This window comes from Peromyscus californicus, unplaced genomic scaffold, assembly GCF_007827085.1.
Source record: "Peromyscus californicus insignis strain IS unplaced genomic scaffold, ASM782708v3 Scaffold_6__1_contigs__length_162567912, whole genome shotgun sequence".
Classification (NCBI taxonomy): domain Eukaryota; kingdom Metazoa; phylum Chordata; class Mammalia; order Rodentia; family Cricetidae; genus Peromyscus; species Peromyscus californicus.
Window position 1 is genome coordinate 106764543 of NW_026294584.1, and position 20375 is coordinate 106784917.

General features: G+C 52.4%; 1 protein-coding gene across 4 annotated transcripts in view; it reads left to right on the forward strand.

Annotated features, from left to right (window-relative positions):
* Slc6a6 (solute carrier family 6 member 6) overlaps positions 1–20375 on the forward strand; it is a 75373-nt gene that overhangs the window by 25966 nt on the left and 29032 nt on the right. For 3 of the 4 annotated variants that reach the window (XM_052722325.1, XM_052722324.1, XM_052722326.1), the window contains 3 exons: positions 13249–13488; positions 14765–14899; positions 16172–16406. In XM_052722325.1, coding sequence (XP_052578285.1) covers positions 13260–13488; positions 14765–14899; positions 16172–16406 — 599 coding nt within the window. In that variant the 5' untranslated portion in view covers positions 13249–13259. Of the gene's footprint in view, positions 1–1892; positions 2010–13248; positions 13489–14764; positions 14900–16171; positions 16407–20375 lie in introns of all 4 variants that reach the window. The other variant, XM_052722323.1, reaches the window with a different exon arrangement.

Below are 20375 nucleotides of genomic sequence, written 5' to 3' on the forward strand. Positions count from 1 at the left end.
TGCCAGAGGTTTCGGGAGAATGGTGGTCACTTTTGTCATTGTCTTGTCAGCTGGGGCTTTGAAGACCCTGTGGTGCCAGCTGCTGCTCTAAGGACCTCGGTGAGGCCATCTAATTAATCGCAACAGTGCTACCGAGCGGGGGCCCACTCTCTAGGGACTGCTTTGTGAGTGCTTTCTCCCTGAGAGAGACCGGTGTGGGAGGGGCAGTGGGGCTCCAGATGTGGAGTTCCCCAGCCAGCTGGTTTAACCTCACTTCAGTGAGGGACAGTCTGTCTTCAGCAGTGGAGATCGAGGCCTCCAAGGTCTGCCCTGTTGCTGGTATTCCCTGGCAGGTGTTTCTCTGGGAATATTCTGTTTCCACCACCTTCGGAGACCTTGTCCCCTCCCCCACAAATCCAAGCCATGTCCCTGTGGTATGGTGCCATCTATGAGAGGCTAGCCCAGCTATTTTTTTGCCCTTACTGGGATGCTGAGTAAACCCAGGTCTTTCTAAGTGCACCTGGGGCAGGCCAGCCCCTGCCCTGGGACAGAAAGCAATCTGAGGCCACCAGAGAAAGTACAAGTTGGGGAACCAGAGCCACATCGCTGGGAGCTGAGGGGGAGCTTCTGTGGCCCTGGCTGCCCACTGTGGCTGGGAGCCTCTAACACTTTCCCCTTGGATCAGACAGGTGGGCCCCACTTAACTGCCCAGCCCCAGAAGCCACCCCACCAGCCCTCGCCTTTGTCTCTCAAACTTCTTCCAGTTAAGGCGGGTGAAATGTGTGGCCCTGTCTAGAGTTGGAAAGAGCTGCCTCAGAAGGGCTTGAAAGGCCTTCAGTGTTGCTAGCCACCGTCCACCCCTCCCCCACCCCCCTGGCACATGTGCGATGCATCTGCCAAACAATGGCTCTTCCACTGGTCAGTTTTGTTTGACATTTTATCCAGTGCCTCCCAGTTTACAGCCCCGCCCTTCCCAGCCTTGATTCTAAGACTCCTGGGAAGCGGATGTAGCAGGTGAGATTTCTGGGCTCCACCTTAAAGACTGAGTCAATAGGTACAGATGGGTCCTGGTACTCACGCCCTAGCTTATATCCCAGGGTTCTACAGACCATCAGACCAAAGGCTTGCCGCCTGGGAGTGGTAGGTAGCACACACTTTTAATTGGGAGGCAGAAGCAGAGGGAACTCTATGAGTTCAAGGCCAGCCTGGTTTATATGATGAGTTTCAGGCCTGCCAGGGCTACACGGTGAGACCCTGTGTCAAAAACAAGGTGACGACACCAAGGTTTCTCAAACAGATTTTGAAACTTTGCCCGAAGTTTCCCAGTTCTGAACCAGAGCCGAGCCCCAGGTGAATGGTAGGTGTGATGTCACAATATGGGATGGCCAAGAAGGCTTCCAGTCTAGGTGGTATCCCCTTAAACATGGGTGCTCCAAGAGTATAGAGATGGCAAGAGGAGTTTGAATACCAGGGAATGTGGTGGTCCTGGGACACCAAAGGGGCTCACCTACCCAAGACCAGATAGGAAGGGTTGGTGGAGCTTGGGTTCCGGGTGAAGTTCTGGGAGAGCCCTGCAGGCAGCTGGGAGTCACCGCTAGCTCTTGAGCCGGGCCTGACCCAGCTGCCAGGCAGAGATTGCTAGAAGTGAACCGGGAGCATGCCTCTGAGGAGTCTCCAGCGGTTGGTGTGGCTGCATCTTGTGATGCCACCTAAGTGGCAGGTCACGAGAAGGCACTGCTGGGTCCCGGGGGGACATCATCAGAGCTTACCTGGGCTAGCAGTGGAGAGGAAAATGCTGGGGTTGCTCTGGGAGATGCCCATGGCACAGAGGAAGACACAGCTGTGCTGTGTCAACCTCCAGATACTCCCCCCCTCCCCCCGGCGTGGATTTTAACGCTGAGTTTTTCTTCTAGCCAAGCAGTAGCTGGTGTTAGGCACCATCTCGTAGCCCTGGAAGCCGCTGTCACTGCCATCCGCTGCACCAACGTCCGTCAGCCTGACAGAGTTAGATATGAATCCCGTGCACCCAGGTTTGCGATAGGAGTTTATTCTCTGCCTCTGGCACCTACTATATCCGCAGAGTAGGGGTGTCAGGAGTGTCCCCACTCCCCCCCCACCTCCCTCCAGTTCCCTCTCTGGAACATCTCTCCTGCGGCCATCCATGTTGGGCCACCCATGGCAGAGTGCTGTAGGGCCGGGGCTTTGGTTTGCTCTCCTACAGAGCGGGACTGTGTATGGATGTGCCGGGGCTTCTGAGGCCCTATCATGCAGCTTCCCAGGGAATTCCCTGGTACTTGACAAACCTTTGGGGAAACACCGCAGCCAGTTCACCCCAGAGTCATTTGGAGAGCTACTCAGGGAATGTGTTGTGTAATCAAATGGAAGTCAAGATTCAGGGCTCTCCAAAACAACAAGAATCTTCATCTTCTTGGGGGAAGTTGCGCTCTGAGGCTGAGAACAGGTTCCTGGTCACTCTCTTTTGCCCACAGTCTTAAGTGTTTGTCACTGAACTTTGTTGTGGCCCTGCCAGCACCCCCCGCCCACCCCCACCCCGCACTGAGCCTCAACAGGGTCCTCAACACTCTCTCTGATGTGTGTGTACTGTGTCCTGAAGTCAGGAAGCCGCTGGAACTCTGGTGGGAGGGGAGCCAGCACAGGCTGGTGATGTGGTGGCCATCACTGCCTGGTGAGGGTTCTGTTCAGTACTCTTGAATGGTCTAGTGTCCCTGGTCAAGGGCACTCGAGCCAAGGTGTGGGGTGTGAGAAAGCATCCTGTGGAGGTCTTCGGCTTCGGGAAGTAGGGACAGGGAAGCAGGCACAGCTTCCCCTTTGCCCATAACTGAGGGTGGTTCTGGGTAGGTGATTGCTCCTGCCATGCTTTTAGGTCATAGTCTGATTGGGCTTTGGTGCTCGGAAGGAAGGATGTCCTTCCTGTGGGACACAGAGGAGAGGGAGTATTTACAAATAACACACTGTGCCCAGACATCACACCCACTGCACAGAAGGTAAGCCTGAGGCCACCTAGCAGAGTATACTGCCTGCTCTCCATGAAGCCATGACTTCGGACCCTACGGGTGACAACTTTAGGGGCCTGGTAGTGTGGAGGGGTCACAAGGCGGCCTAACACTTGGGACTTGTCTTGCATTTCTGTAGAGCAAGAGAAGGGCTCTGCTTCCCTTTCCTACAGAGCACACAGGTTTCAGCCTTGGGCTTCTGTAGCTTGAAGGCGGGGAGGTTTGTGGAAGTGGCAGAGGCCTCCAGAAATAATCCTGGGCTCCACAGTGCCTGCCCCAGGACCCTGGTGCCCCACCCCCACCTCAAGAGGCCCATGGCCCTGATGCTGGGGAAGTGACGCTGTTGGAGGTGAATGACAGCCCTGTGGCTGGGTGAGTCAGTGCCAGGAGCCCAGGCCTGCTGACTCACCCTCCCCTGGCTCCTCAGCTGAGGGGGAGGAGAAAGCGGGGAGGAGCAGAGCTGCCCCTTCAGAGCCAAGAGCTTGTCCACCTAGGAACTAAAGGAGACAGGTGGTTGGCAAGTCAGGAGCCAGGCGCCCCTGAAGCGCTCTTTGTGTGTACAAAGTCTTCAGGTGCCCACACCCGGCCCTGCTTCTCAGGCAGGCCCAGAGCACCCAGGAGACACCGTGGTGTGGTCAGGCCTCCCTACTTCCTCCTTCTCCCTTTCCCCCCACTTTTCTTCGCTCCTTCATCTGCCTCTCCCCTCCTTCTTGCCCTCCCTTCTCCTCTCCCCCTTCCTCCCCCCCACCTCCTCCTCCTGCCTAGCTTTGTTACCACAATGCTGAATGGCATTTGGTAACTAGGTTACTCCCCCAACCCCCAGCCCCCAACCTGGGCTTTGGGTGTCTAGCTCAGAGGGAAGGGATCTTCCCTGTACCCTCTCTTTGCAGCCTCTTTTACCTCAGAAGCCCTCCTGCCTTTCCTCTGAACTTCCCATCATTTTTGTGTTGTTTTAATAAAATGTGCTTCCCCGCTGTCTCTGATTTTAGGGAACAATAGGAAGACCCTGTAACCAGACCAAACAAGTACATGACAGGCAGGTGACAGATGGGGCTTTGTTTCCACACAGCCACCTCCTGCCACCAGGGAGAACTGCCACTCTGAGCCAGGCCCAGAGTCACGTTTTGTAGAAGGGGGGGGGGGGGGCACGACTCTGTGCTTTGCAGAGCTCGGCTTCGTTTCTGGAGTCTGGTGCTAGCCCTGCACTTAGAGACGTGTCTTCCTTATATCACCAGCCGTGGACCTTCGACCGGAAGGAAGGAGGTCAGCTACCCTCGGTCCTTTGCACGCAAAGGCAGATGCCTTCCACTCATCCCATGAGTGGCTCTGCCCAGGAAGGCAGTAGGTAGCTCCAGGGCGTTGGGGTTAAATGACCAGAAAGTCATATAACACTCCAAGCAGACCCTTCAGACCCTCTTCCTGAGCTGGACGGAGGACTAGCCAGGGACTCAGGGAAAGCTGGGGCTTGCAAATAAGAGGGTTTTAGCCGTATAAGCCTATGTTTAAACCTGGCTTGGAGGTCTTGTGCCTACAGGCGCTGACATCCTCGGGGCACTGTCTATTTGCCAGGTCTAATATAGATATTTTTAAAACTTTATTTATTTATTTGTTTGTGTTTTCAAGACAGGGTCTCACCATGTAGCTCTGGCTGTCCTGAACTCACTCTGTGGACCAGGCTCAAACTCACAGATCCACCTATCTCTGCCTCCTGAGTGCTGGGATTAAAGGTGTGTGCCATCACGCCTGGTTTATTATCTTTTTTTTTTTAAGGATTTAACTTTGTTTTATGGGTCTTTTGCCTTCATGCATGTCTGCACCACCTTCATGCAGTACCTGCAAAGGCCAGAGGAGAGAGTCAGATTGAGCCACTGTGTGGGTGCTGGGAATGGAACCCAGGTCCTCTGGAAGAACAGCTGGTTCTCCTAACCACTAAGTCACCCTTCCAGGCCCTAGAATGGCTGTCTTTGTGTATGCTTTCCCTTCCCCTCAGAACTCTATTCCCCTAGATCTTCTAGATAGAGCTTGGCTTGGTGGCACTATGGTGGAAAGCATGGACTGTCTGGATATAAATCCCAGCTGTGTATGTGGCTGCAAACAGAACCCACATCACCTTATCTGCTTGCCCCTGTAAGCTGGTAAAAGGCATTATTCAGTTTGGCAGGTCCCATCTGGAGGTCCTCTGGTCCTGGGTGAGGATGTGGAGCAAGAGCGTTCCTGGTCTGGGCCTCATGCTGTGCTTCAGAGGGTGGGACTGCAGCCAGATTAGAAGTGGGATGCTGAGCCCCAAGTAGACAGGCACCCTGGCCAGAGATGGAGAGCTAAGATAATGCTCCAGCAGTTCACTTTCATTCTGATGAGGGCAGTGCTGCTCATTGTTTTGTGCTCTGCCCAGTGAAACCACCCGCTTCCTGGCTGACCTCATGGGGATAAGCCACCGGGGCTCAAGCCCAACCTTGCCAGTGTACCCTTACAAGCCTTGCCCTGCCCTTCACTGGGCCTTTGTTGGCTGAGGTGGGCCAGTAGTCTGACCAAAGTGGGCCTGGCTGGACCATGCCCCTTTTTCTTTGTGTTGGGAGCACAGGTGTTAGAGAAGTTGGAAAATGTACTAGCGCAGTCCAGTTCTCTTGAGACACCGTGGAGGATATGGTCCCAGGGGCTCCCAGCCCCAGAGGCACCTTTGGTGGCGGGAGCCTAGAGCTGCCCATCCTCCCTGGTCCCTGCTCTTCTATTCTGCCTTTGCCTGCCAGACCCCTGGAGATGGCTCAGTTGTCATGCTTGACTTAGCCTCTTTGCAGAAATAGATTACCAAAGGATGAAGGCCATGTGATCCAATTAAATGATTAAATCGGTTAAAGGTGTACTTAAAAAAAAAAAAGGCTTTAAAAAATAATTTCTCCCTAAAAAAAAAGTTTTTTTTTGAGCTAGTCAAATGTAGTCCAGGCTAACCTCAAACTTACTATGTAGCTGAGGTTGACCTTGAACTTCTGATCCTGCTGCCTCCTCCCCAAAGCTGAGATTACCAACCAGTGCCATCACCCTGGCTCTTGTGTTTTCTTTATAGAAACATCTACCCTGCTCAGAGGGCAGAGAACATTGTTAACCCAGCTCACTTAATCCAGTGATGCTTGTTAGATACTTCTTAGGGCCAAGGATGGAACCTGAGCAGAACAGCAGACCCTTGGCAGACAGTTGTAGTGGATCCTAGTCGTCCTCCTCAGACATCACTGATGGATCCCAGCCCTCCTCCTCAGACATCACTGATGGATCCCAGCCCTCCTCCTCAGACATCACTGATGGATCCCAGCCCTCCTGCTCCTTGCACCTATATGTTTGCTATTAAGTCTGTGGAGACTCTGCTCCAGTGAACCTCTTTTGATCTGTGAGATGTTCTTGCTGACTAGAGGCAGGCGCCTGTGCACAGGGCCCCCCATCACAGTCCCATGATCCCTGGTTCAGCCTGTCATGTCACGTGGCCCTTCACTTCCCTGTTTGCCCTCAAGCTTGGTTCCCTAATTTGTCTGCTGGCCCAGCGGCCTGCAGCTCGTTTTCAATTTTGTAAAATTGCATCGAGTGAGTGTAAGTGAGCTTGTGTGTGCACTGATCACACGGCTCACGCGCAGGTCAGAGGACAACCTGCAGGAGGCAGTTGGCTCCTTCCGCCATGGGGGTGCCACATCTAGGAATTGTGGCAAAGCACTTTGGCCCACCGAGCCGACTCATCGGCCTGTAGCTGGCTCCTTAAAGGCACCAACCGAGCCCCATTTTACTCATGAACTTGAGATGGCATCCCTAGACTGTCACACCTGGTTGGGAGCATGGGCTGTGGAGGTTTGGACAGGCCTAGGGGCCATTCACAGCTCAAGTGTGCATTGTGTGGCCATGGCCAAATGACCCTCACCTCTCCGGGCCCTGCCATCAACAAAAGCAAGACGATGAAGGCACCTTTGGAGAGAGTTAACTAAAAGAATACCTGGGAGAACTTAGCAGAGTGCTAAGGAAACATGGTACCATTAAATGTAGCTCTCTTTCTTTTCCATTATTATAATTATTCATCATTATTATTTTTTTTATGAGGCTAGTTGTTTTGCCTGCACATCTGTATGTGTACATGTGTGTCTGGTGCCAACAGAGGCCAGAGGAGGGCATCAGATTCCCTGGAACTGAGTCTCACATAGTTGTGAGCCACCATGTAGGTGCTGGGAATCAAACCTGGATCCTCTGGAAGAGCAGCCAATTCTCTTAACCATCGAGCCATCTCTCCAGCCTCTGTGTTTGTTTATTTTATTTTATTTTATTTTATTTTTTTTGGTTTTTCGAGACAGGGTTTCCCTGTGTAGCTTTGCGCTTTTCCTGGAATTCACTTGGTAGCCCAGGCTGGCCTCGAACTCACAGAGATCCGCCTGGCTCTGCCTCCTGAGTACTGGGATTAAAGGCGTGCGCCACCACCGCCCGGCTTTATTTTTATTTTTTGAGACAGGGTTATGCTTTGTAGCCCAAATTAATCTCAAATGCTGCAGTCCTACTGTTTCAACCTCCCAAATGCGGGAGTTACAGGCGTGGGCCACCATGCATGGCATATGTATACATACATACATGCATATATATACACACATATTTTTTAGTTCTATTTTATTTTTGGTTTTTCAAGACAAGGTTTCTCTGTGTATGGCCCTAGCTGTTCTGGAACTTGCTCTGTAGACCAGGCTGGCCTTGAACTCACAGAGATCTGCCTGCCTCTGCTTCCCAAGTGCTGGCAGCTGCAGCAAGTGCTTTTAACCACTGAGCCATCTCTCTAGCCCCAACATGAGATTTTTAGATGCCTATTTGTTATGGAATGGCTATATCAAACCAACTGTCTTACATACTTACATTATGGAGAGAATACTGAAAATCTGTAATTCTCTTGACAGTTTTCAAATATATATTTATTGCTATTATTCACTGTAGTGTGGTGAGCGCTCTCAAGTGTATTCCAATGAGGAAACTGAGGTACAGAGACATTGTTATTTGCCCTGGGTCACGAAGCATCATTATGGCCTCCTCATGGAGGCTCCTGCCTACTGGCTCTAGTGAACAGGGCAAGGGCAGGAGGCAGGACGGGGGCTCTAGCCACAGACTCCCCTCTGCAGGGGACCTTCAGGCTAAGGTGTCTCCACATGTGCAGTGGGTGTGTGACCCATCTCCTGCCCCAGTTTTGAGAGGTGCTCACGCTGAATACAGAACGTCTCATTCCTCCTGCAGAGGCTCCCTAAGAGACAACCAATCTCTCACCAAGCTCTCTGTGAGGACCAGCTGTGTGTTAGGCACTGGGGTGGGCTGGGGACAAGTACAAGAGGAAACAGACACGTGCCTGCCTTGATAAGAGATCCTGGATGGTGAAGACAGCAGCAGTGAGAGATTTTAATCATTTCTAGCAGGGGTCGTTGATTGGCGCTAAGGTTCTGCAGGTGAACGCTGACAGCGTGTGAGACTTGGTGCCCTCTTGTCTTAGAGGACAGAGGCAAATTTGGGGAGGCAGGGGCAGCTGAAATCAACCTCAAGAACTGCCTGGCTGGTGCATGGATGTCTGAAGGCCAGAGAGGCTACACAGACCCTGGGAGGAAGGCAGGCAGGAGCCATGTCTCTGGGTGTCCAGTCTGTGGGCTCTGTGCTAGGCAGGCTACTTCTGTGACCCAGCACCCCATCTATGCACAGTAGATCTTCTCTGCTTGTACCCCTGCTTCTGTTGTGTGGGAACATGTTAAGTCTCTGTGGGCTGTGGAGCCGCTCAGTGGTAGAGCATTTGTGTGACGTGTGCGAGGCCTTGGGTTCAGACCCCAGAATTACGTTAGCCTTGTGTGATGATGCCGATCTGTAATTCCAGCACTTCGGAGGGGAAGGTAGAGGCAGGAGGATCAGAAGTTCAAGGTCATCCCTCCTATTTGTGAGTTCAAGGCCAGCCTGGGATATATGAGGCACTGTCTTCCCTCTTGTGCACCTCCCTTCCTGACCTCCCCACCCCACCCCACCCCACCCCCTACCCCAAAGAATGACAGAACAGGAAACTGTTCTGAAATAGTTTAGCCTAGGTACTAAAAAAATCTGATGTTTTAAAACTGGCCAGAGGGTACAAAAGTATATCTTGTAAACCCACAATGTCACTGGCACCAGGGTCAACCGGGTTGTGTAGGTGGCAAAACTTGCCTGGTGATCGTCAAGCAAGCTAGCATTTAAGCACAGCTGGATCTGGATCTGGCTGCTGCCCCTGGAAAAGGGACAGTGATTTCAGCTGTATGGGGAGGAATGTTTCAGCCTGGAACCTGTAACTCCAGGCATTGTAATCACCTGTAGCTGTGGTAACCGCGAGAAAGCTCCCAGAATGAGAAATAAGCATCTTCTCCACTGTAGAACAACCCTGGGCCCTGAGCCAAGAGAAACAGCTCCTGCCTTTGAGAGAAGCAGGCTGCTGGCAGGTGATGTGAAGGGACCCACTGTGCTATCCTGTGGCCACTTGGTCACCATGGGGGTAGACTGGACTAACTGGGAGTCTGTAGAGGTGGACCCTCGGGAGGGTGTCACAAGAAGTCAGGCTGGGCCAGCAGAGGCCTGGCAGAGGCAGAGAAGCCAAGTGCTGAGGCAAAGGCCTCCGGGTCTCTGTGATTACTGGCTCATTCCAGTGACCTCAGAGTTGGCTGGGCCTTGTTCATCTCTCGCTGAGTGGGATAAAGGCCTTGCCCACCCTGGGGTTGGTAATAATGACCCCAACTGTTATTAGGGAGTGCTTGCTATGTGCTTCATGCTATTCTGTGCACCCCCCCATTTCTCTGCAACCCATGACAGGCACTGCCGCTCTACAGATGAGACTATTGAAGACCAGAGAGGCTGAGGGCCTTGCCTAAGGTCCTTCAACCCCTTTAAGTGGCTCCCAGCCCCTCAGTCAGGGCTCACATCACCAAGCTACCACAGGGCCTGGAGCAGCTGCATGGGGAGTGGGAGAAGCCAGAGCATTTCTGTGGGGCTGTTCCACATGGGGGTGGGGGAGGCGTGGAATAAGCGTTTGTAATGGTCTTGCTTGGGATCTGAGAGGACCAGGGATTGGAGAGGGCCTTGTGTTTCCCTCTAGCAATGGACTGAGAGCTGAGGTCCGTTATGAATGTGATTTTTTTTTTTTTTAAAGCTGCCTTCAGCTGCTGCATGAGAATAGGCTGGGGGGCAGCAGAGTAGCAAGAAGACCTATGGGGAGGCTGCTGTAGATGCCTGCGCTAGGGGCTGCTGGCTGAGAGAAGGTTGCCATGGTGACAGGGACGTGGGGGTGGATGCCAAGAATGTGCCGAGTGGATCTGCAGGTCTTGCTGGAATGGTATATTGCAGGGCCACTGGTCAGGCACATGTGAGGGGCTTAGAACGAGAATCCAAGAGGGAAGAAGAGATACAGGGTGCCTGTATCTCTCTGCAGGGCCTTCTCTGGACCCAGGGAAGTCTGAGGCTTGGGGGACGCCCTCCCTAGATGGTAGCCCTGTGATTGACAGCCAACCTGAGGGTTGGAGGTGATGCTGAGGCAGGACCACTGGGCCCTGAGTTCTCCAAAGGCAAATGGAGAACTTTTTGGATCTTGGACCGCACTCTCACAGGGAGGAGAGGGGATGGCGAGGGAGGATCACACTCCTGGGTGGAATGATTGAAGAGACCCCGCGGCGCCAGGCACAGAACAGGCACTCCACTGCCTCACTCAGGCCCCCAGCCATCATGGTTCAGCCTCGGGCAGCATGATGATAGATGGAGTCCTTAGAGTATGCAGGGATAGATTCCTCATGGAGCAAAGCAGAATCTAGAGACAGGGGTCTTGGGGATCCCCAGTTGTTGCTCCCTTCCCGTTTTTCTAGAGAGTTCTGAGTAGAGGGTGGTTAGCGGGTCTTGGAGTCCAGAATGTAGAACCAGGGCTGTCAGGGCAGCGAGCCTTGGGGCATTAGAGTCTGGCTCCCCATAGGACCAGCCTTGGCCAGTAGCTGCCTGTGAGGCGAGGAGACCCCTGTTCCCCTTCTCTCCCGAGTGCTGGAGGCTAGCCCTTCTCCTCCTCTTCAGTTTAAAAGCTAGGCTGACCTTGTGAAGTCTTCCCAGCCCCAAGGATTGAGACGTGTCCAAAGGGTGGATCGGCCCTTCTCAGTTGGAGGCTCCAGGTCATTCTTGAGCGGACCCTTCCCTGGGAGGGAGTGGAGTCCCACATCCTCCAATTATGGGCCCACCGCAGGCCACAATGAGCTGTTCAGATAACCATCGGGGGCTGCTGACCTGCTGCAGGAACAATGCTGGCTGCTTGAGCTGTTTTCACAGTGGCCACAGACCTGCTGGGCCATGCGGGCCCCGGGGGAGCCACAGAGAAAGGCCATGCGGATGCTCCCCCAGACAGAGGAAGGACTCCGGGGGCTGCCCAGTGGCTCCAGGAAGCCTTTCTTGGTCTGCTCACTGCCAGATAGCAAAACAATTGGGGTCCTCCACCCCAAGCCTGCCAGGGAGAGGAAGGAGGTGTGGGGGAAGTGGGGTTATTGAGCTTCTGGGCCTCTGCTCCTTGCAAAGCCCCCCAGGGACCTGGCATGTCACTTCTGTATACCCTGTGTCTCCGGCAGCCGCTCTGGACCTTAGTGCAAGGTCTCACCACATCTCCCTTGGCACTGAGGTTCTGTTGGTGCAGCAGCACTTTCCAGATGCCCTACTGTGTGCCGGACTTCAGAGCTCCAAACAGGACAGGTCTTTATCTCCATAAACCTCTGGTCTGGTCATGGAAGAGACCGACAGCTGGGAAGTGTGCGCACGACCAGGGCGGTTGGTGCTCGGGTAGGGGTTGACTGTGGGAAGCCAGATTGCAGCCGAGCAGGTGAAGGCACTCTCCCAGAGGGCCTGAGCGGGGAACAGCACACTCTTTAGCTATTTCTGTGGGTGTTCTCATGGGGAGCACAGACCCTGTGTGCTCTGACCTTCCAGTGTGGTAAGAGGACTTGAAAATTTCCATTTTTCTCTGAAATCTGATATATCTCAGTGCCAGCGATTCACTTGGATCATGGAGACAAACAAGGTGTGTCTTAGGCTTTGTGGTGGCTACCTTTTTTGTCACTCATTTTATTCTGCAGCTAGGGAAACTGAGGCTGAGAAAAGAACAGGGAGGGCTATTAGCTCTGCCGGCCTCCCCAGCTCATCCCTACCCTGCAGCTCTCTGCCAGGCTGTATGTGAACCCTTGCACACAGGACCCTGGCTTGACAGGGTCTCTAGATGTGCTTGGTTAATTTCTTATCAAAGGGCTTGCTTATGTGTCCTTTGATGACATCCGTGGATGGTGACCAGCACAGGATGTGACAGTGCCTCTCAGCTAAGCTGTAGAGACACAAGGAGATGCTAGGAGAAGATGACCATCAGCTGGTCCAACCCTCTACCTAGGATAGAGGCCAAGCAGGAGGGTGACCCTGATCTGTGCCAGACTTAGGAAGCTGCCTTCTGTCCAAGCCCATCTGGGAAACAGAAAGCAAGACACCTGCTTGCTTAGGGTCCATGGGTTTAGCCGGGAGTCGACAGGACTGAAGAATGGATAGTAAGTAGCAAGCCCTGGTTCACAGTCTGGGGATGGGATCCAGGCTTTCCTTGCTCATAATCCACACTTACTCTGCCCTGGCATCATATCCTCAGCTGCCACAAGCATCCTTGTATAATTCTGCACAAGAAAGCCTTGTTTGGTTTTGTTTTTTCCTGCCACAAACATATTCGGTCATTGTCCATTTTCTATGCCCTGATGGTGAAGCCTGTTTCCCAGTATAGTGTCCTGTGCGGCCAACACCATCTTCTGCTTCGCTTTTCCACCTGGGAGCAGGTGCCTCCTGTAGGTCAGGCCCCACACTGTGTGGAGGTGTAACTGAGATGTGTGTTGCTGTCTTCTGTGCAGAACTCAAATTAGAAGTGTCTGTTGGTGTGGAGAGCTTCAGATAGCCTCTCCTTTGGAAGATGTCTGGAACTGCTTGCCCAGGGTACACAGGCTGAATGAAATTTGATGTTTGGGAACAATCTTGGGTCACCAGTGCTTTGGTTTAGCTGGTGCCTGGGAAATGGAGCCTGTTGCTTCTAGGGGTTGCAAGTGTTTCATACCTGAAATTTTGAGATTCTTGGAGTCTAAGTGGCTTCTTCAATGGGGACTCTTGGTGTGGAAGCTCCTGCTGCAGCCTGGGGAGGTAGGGACTGGTCCTAAGTCACTGGGATAGGCCTCATCATCCACGTTGGTTCTGCCTCCCCTAGAAAACGAGGAAATGGCCACCAAAGAGAAGCTGCAATGTCTGAAAGACTTCCACAAAGACATCCTGAAGCCTTCGCCAGGGAAGAGCCCAGGCACACGGCCTGAGGATGAGGCTGAGGGGAAGCCCCCTCAGAGGGAGAAGTGGTCCAGCAAGATTGACTTTGTGCTGTCTGTGGCCGGAGGCTTCGTGGGTTTGGGCAACGTCTGGCGTTTCCCGTACCTCTGCTACAAAAATGGTGGAGGTGAGTCTGGTTCAAACTGAAGGCTGGGGTCAGAGTGTGAGAGATCTTTTCCTATTCTGTGACCTTCTCCAGGCCAGGTATACCCTGCCTCAACTGCACCTCGGACACAGGGTCAGCATGCCCGAGTACAGGGGTGTTAGCCTCTGGCTAGGTTACCTTCTGGAGGACCCTCCCTCACCCTCTCTGATCCCCTGGTTTGTCCTGTCTGACCCATGCCCCCTCCACCTCAGACATTCATGCCCTCTATCCCTCCATTCCACCACCTCTGAGCTCACAGCCTTCCCTTTTAGCATCGTTGATACTGATTTTGCTTTTTAACCTCACCCTATGTATTCCCCAAAGCTAGTTCTGTCTTTCAGTAAATGACACACCAGTATCATTTGCCATAATGCAAAGGGGGAGGAGGAGCGGAGGAGATCCGTGAAGGTATTCTAGCTGTGGTGGGCTGAGTTGGGGGGTTTTGGTTGGACTTTTGTGTGGGCTGTGTCTCCTCTGAGAGAGCCCTCTTGGGTGTCAAAGTTAGGCAGCTGCAGCCCAGAGATGTTCTCCCTGGTGCAGAGTGGGGGCCAGAGGAGATTAACGTGGGTGGCAACCCCCTGCCAGGTGACTGTAAAGGTGGGCATACTTCCTGCTGCCATGGTAAGAGAGCCGCTTTTGGGGGACCTCCTCTTACACCTGGTTTCTTGACCTCATTAGGTATCAGACACCCTGGGAACTCTGATGAGTATCCTAGATACTCCCTAGAACAAAGCAGATAGCCTAGACCCAAGGTGCCCATAATTTCACAGGGTTTATGGACCTGCTGAAGCCATTAGTGTATGCAGGTAGGACTACCCCCCTCAGATACTGTGTTCCCTGTCACCCTGGCACCCACCACCAGCTGCCCTCCACCTGACCCATGTCTGGACCTTCCTGGCCGCTGGCCCAGGCTGGCCTGTGGCAGATGAGTGGAGTTTCAGCAGGAGGTAGTGCTGTACCTGGTCGTGTGTCCCTAGCAGACTGAGCCACTTCTATTGGGAAGGATACTGTGGAGAAGGCAGGCATGTGACAGGCATAGGCACCAGCCTTGTGGCTTGAAGAACCTGGTAGATTTGCAGATTCGTGGGTGGGGCCAGTGGGCAGGCCTGGAGAATCTTCAGTGGAGTCTGAGTTTGGCCTCCATGCTTACACCCTCATTCCTCGGATACCTTTGGTTGGGGGGGCTTGAGAGTGAGCACCTTCCTGCCCATGCTGTGACAGTCACAGCTTCAGCCTGTCCCCTCTGCTCTCTTGGCAGGTGCTTTCCTCATACCGTATTTTATTTTCCTGTTTGGGAGCGGCCTGCCTGTGTTTTTCCTGGAGGTCATCATAGGCCAGTACACCTCAGAAGGGGGTATCACCTGCTGGGAGAAGATCTGCCCCTTGTTCTCTGGTGAGTATGTAGCTGGTGTCAGCTGGGTCTGTATGCACTGAGTCCACCGGGCTTTTAGTGACACCTCCTGTCTAATGTGTTTATCAGATCTCCTCACGTGTATCAGTGCCAGATGCAGGGCCGCAGCATGTTGTGATGTCACTGTCACCAAGAGGCAGGGAGAAGGGAGATAAAACAGGTTCCTGGCTGCTCAGAAAGTCCCCTTTGGGCCACCTCTATGGGTGTTTGGATAAGTGAGCTGGCAGCTCTCTCAAAATGCAGGAATCTGGAGGACAGGCTGGCTTCAGGCCTCACTTTCTCCTCTCCTTGGGGTGGTTTTAGGGAAATGATTGAACCTCAATTTCTTCATCTAGAAAACAGTGTTCTCACTCTCTAGAGTTACTGTAAGAACAGAATGACAGTCATGTCTGAGTGTTTTGTCTGTGTGGCCAGCACTCTTGATGGTGGCTCCATTATGTGCTTGGTACTTAGTATATACTTGGAGTAATCACTACCGTGATTGAGTGGGAGGAGTGGGAATATGAGCCCCTTCCTTTACTCACCCACATAAATGCTTACTACTTTCTGCTTCCATTAAGCCCTCCACCTCCATTTCTTCCATCTACCCAGCCTTCCAACCAACCACCATATGTACACATATCAAGAGTTAGACTATATATAACGAATATATATATATAACAAATGGATATTCAAGTATGAATGTAAAGTTTGTCCATTTAGCTCTGCATCCATCCATCCATGTTTCTTTTTTTTTTAATTTTGCAATACAATTCAGTTCTACCATCCATGTTTCTATCCATCTATCCATCCATCCATCATTCTCTGTTTCCATCCACCCTTTTCCTTCCATATTTTCATTTATCTGTTCATCTATCCATTCATCTCTATTCTTGCCCATCCTTCCGTATTTCTATCTACCCATCTATGTTTCTATTTCCTCATCCGTATTTCTATCCATCTATATTTCTATCCGTCCATTTTTATAGAAGAATCCATCCATCTGTCCATCGGTGTTTCTGTCCACTCATCTGACCATCCAACTGCACAATCATTGTCCTGTCGCTACTTCTTTCATTCCTGTGATCCACCCAGCCACCATTTCTCTGACCGCTCATTCACATGTCCTTTCGTCCGGTGACTCCTTCATCCTGTGACTGTTTTCTGCTTATTGGTGAGCAGGCCCCTGTGGCCCACAGCCTAGGCAGGCCAGTGGCCCCCAGTTGAATGGGCCTTCTTTTTGACATGTGTCCATTTTGCTTACCTCGCCCCCAGGCATTGGCTACGCATCCATCGTCATCGTGTCCCTCCTGAATGTGTACTACATTGTCATCCTGGCCTGGGCCACATACTACCTATTCCAGTCCTTCCAGAACGAGCTTCCCTGGGCCCACTGTAACCACAGCTGGAACACCCCGCATTGCATGGAGGACACCCTGCGGAAGAACGAGAGTCTCTGGGTCGCCATTAGTACCACCAACTTCACCTCACCTGTCATCGAGTTCTGGGAGTAAGTAAGGCCGCGTCATGGGAAGGAGGAGGGGCCTGGGCAGGGCTATCGGGACGGTATCTTCATCTTGGTGGTAGGAGACCCTGTCTCTGGAGGGAAGGAGGACACACAGCTGGAGATAACTCCATGCCTCTGTCTCATACAAGATGGAGTTGAATCCTGGTTTACCACCTAATGGCTATTTGATTTTTTAGGCAAGTCACCCCACTGCCCTTTGAGCCTTAGTTTACCTATCAAATGAGGAAAATGTATAGCTCTTATTCCATGGGATTCCTGTGAGAGAATTTTCTCCAAATATAGGTGAATATGTGTTTGAAAATGACAATTTTCTTAATATATTTTGGGAAAAACATTGTTACCACAGAGAAAAATACATTTCTGTAGTTATTCAAATGCAAATGTGAGTTGATAGTAAAACTATGTATCAGTTAGTTAGCTCTGACTATGTAACAACCATTCCCAAACATGGTGGTTTTAATCAAGTGCTATTTGTTGAGCTCATGACTAATTGGTGCCGGTTTGGGTTGTGCTCAGTTTGGTAGGTCTGCTCTTGGGCTCCTTCATGTGTCTGTGGGTCCCTCTTTTGTGGCTGGCCGTTAGGAGGGCTTATGTGGTCTCATCACTCAGTCTTTCCCCATTTTGGCTTGTCATAGGCAGCTCTAGAGCAACAGTCAAGCCCCAGCATGTGAACAGCACGTAGATAGCTCCTTGTGTTAATGGCCTTGGGGGAACTCTCATGAGCGTGTGTTCCAGGACAACAGTTCCTGGAGGCTGATTAGAAACCCTGGTGTGCATCACTTCCTTTATAAGCACGTGCTCTTAACTCGGGGTGCTCAGTCAGGGACAGCCTCTCACCTCTGGAAATGACTGAGATGAGGCCCCACGTGCAGCGGAGAGCCAAGGCAGAGGAAGGCCTGTCCCTGACTCCCAGGAGATGAGATTCCCTCTCCTTGGTGGACAGTGGCTGCCTTTGAGGTGTTGCCCTACTTCAAGGAAGCCAAACTAAGGACCATTAGGAGGGAGCTGTGCTGTGATTCCTACAAGAATGGGTCAGCTGTTCTTACTTGTAGGAGGTGGTCTTTCTTGGGTGGCCTGTGCCATGCCTGAGCCTTTTGTACTCTATTCACAGGCAGGGCCCTGGGCTTTGGGGACTTTGGGTCTCCTAATGTGTATATTTTCCACTAGCAAAACAAAAGGGGCTGTTAAATGCATGTTCCCCACCCTTCAGAGAGCTGAGATTTTTAAACAAAGGAATGTTGGCACTTCACTCATTTCCCTTGAAGGGGCCCAAGGCCACAAGCCCTGGCCTTTCTGTACTGTTTTTGGCATGGCTTGGGTACCAGGGCCACCCCCCGCGGACTTCTGGCACCTGGCCAGCCTCTAAGCTGTCTGCCGAACCTCATTACCTTCTCAGTTTGAACTTTCATTCTGCCCTTCTGTCTTGGGCAGATGTGGTCTCCTCTCCGGGCCTCAGTGTCCATACCTGGGACAATCCTAGTACTGTCCTAGGGGCTATACCGCAGCCCCAGCTGGATGAGCTCCTGCATGGCCACCCTAAAAAGCTGTCCCTTCATGCTGTCGTCATTGTGGTTAAGCATCCTTTCTTGGGGGGGGGCATTTAGAATCTGTATGTGGTCCCCTCAAATGTCCACAGGCCCTGGTGGCAAGGGAGCCATGCTCTTTGTGCCTTTGCCTGGCACCTGTCATTGTGACATGAAGCTCTTGGAAGACGTCTGCTCAGTGCCCTTGTCTTCTCCTTAGACATGCCCAGCCTGAGTCTATTCCAGCACCTTGTGTTCTCGAAGCCTTGCGCAAAGCACTTGGCCTTTGTTTCTCATCAGGAAAGCCCAGAGACAGACTTTAGGAAAATGCCTGGTTCCACAGACTTTTTTGCAGGCTCTTCCATGGTGTCTGTGGATATGCTGTGCCCAAGGAGTGCTGGCTTCTGCCCACACGGGCCTGCACAGGCTCTTGACCTAACTTTGAATTCTACAAGAACCTCTGAGAATACCTTGGTATTCACAGAACCTGAGCCTGGGGTCCACTGAGCAGAGCAGCAAAGCAGGCTGAGGTGAGGCCCCAGGGCAGCCTCCTGCTGAGCCTGTGTCCAGAGGTGCGGTGGGGCAGGAGCATCAGCAAGTCGGTAGGGCTTCCTGCTTCGAAGAACCTCCCCTTGGGCTTGAAACAGGGGTACAGAAGGTGAAAGGCTGGGCACAGTGAGCTGTCCGATGCAAAGCCTTCTCCTCCTCCTCCATTTAATTTACTTTAGGAGGGTTGAGGTGTGCACATCATGATGTGTGTGGAGGTCAAAGGACAGCTATCCCAGTCAGTTCTTCCATTATTATTATTATTATTATTATTATTATTATTATTATTATTATTGGTTTTTCGAGACAGGGTTTCTCTGTGTAGCTTTGCGCCTTTCCTGGAACTCGCTTTGTAGACCAGGCTGACCTCGAACTCACAGAGATTCTCCTGCCTCTGCCTCCTGCGTGCCGGGATTAAAGGTGTGTGCCACCACCGCCCAGCTTTTCCCTTTAGTTTTTACATGAGTTCCAGGGACTGAATTCAGGTCGGCAGATTCAGTGGCAAGTGCTTTTTTATCCAGTCAGCCCTCTTGCTGGCCCCTGAGGTTTCTTAAGTAGGGAAAAGAGTAAGCCACTGTGAGAAACTCTTCCATCCATTTCCTGTGCAGTTCACTGGCCCTCTGTCAGGCATTCAGAATCTAGCAACTCTCCCTGTGCACACCACACCCCTTGAGGGACTCCTATATGCAGGTAAAGGACACTAGTTGGCTTCTTGCTCTCTCCCTGCCTTTTCCTTGAAGCTCTGGTCCATTCCTGGCTCAGAGCTTTCCTTTGCTTTTCCCACACTGTGATCTTACCCTGCCAGAAAGGAGTGGGTGGGTACAGCAGTGCTCACTGACTAAGCACTGGCCCAGGCCCAGGCATTTTTCTCTTGTTTCTTTACCTGAACCAGATCTGGAGGTCTTGGAGCCAAAGGTAATAGGCACAGTGGGAGCTGAGCTTCCCCCCAGTTTCTAATCGCTGGAGGACTATGTCAGCCACCCTGTGGCCTCTCCCTTTTGCTGGTTACCATGGAGGCAGGAGAACCTCAGAGGGAAACTCCCCTTCCCGGTGTGGCCTAAGTGTAGCGCGTGTCCCAGCCCTCTGAAGTCAGGGCAGTTGGAACTCAAGCTTGAGTCTCCCTTCTATGCTCTGTGAGCCAGAGTTAACCTGGCCCCAGCATTCACATCTGCTCTGTAACATTAAGGAACCTGGACAAGCTATTTGTGCTTACTTAGGGTTCTGGGGACCCAGCATGGACACAGGTCCATCCTTAGTGAACATTTTGTCTGTGTTCCACCCCACCTCCCACCCCTGGGTTACAGGGCAGGCCTTGGAGCCAAGTCCATGATCACAGGTCACGTGGTGCACTGCTTGTGTGCGTGCACGTCTGCATGTCTCTGGTCAGGCATGGACTCCTCTGTCAGTGTGACCCTGCCACACTGACCCTGTCTGCAAAACCAGGCACCTTCTCAGCCTCAGCAGCTCCGATTCCCGTGAGAAGCCACTCGGCCCCAGAGACTGACATTTTAACATTGGCGTTAGGGTATGTTTGGTGGCTGCGTGGTAGGGCCACAGAGCTTCTGCCACAGCCTCATCTCACTGGTCCTCACCTCTGAGGTCACCTCTGTCCCCAGACCTCCTGCTTCCTCCACAGGCCTTGGAGGACAGGCGGGGCCAGGTCTGGCCGAACGCCCTTCAGCAGGCTGGAGCCAGGCCTTCCTCCGAGGCTCCTGCAGAGCCCCCTGGGAGCCCAGCATGGATCATTAGATTCTATTAGAATCAAAGAAATGAGTCATATTTGCAAACAAGCCGTGCTCAGCCAATCTTTCTCCGTAGCTGTCGGAAGGAGGAGGTGGTGCGGGAAGGGCTGTGTGGGGGCCCCATGCTCCGGCGGGCGGCC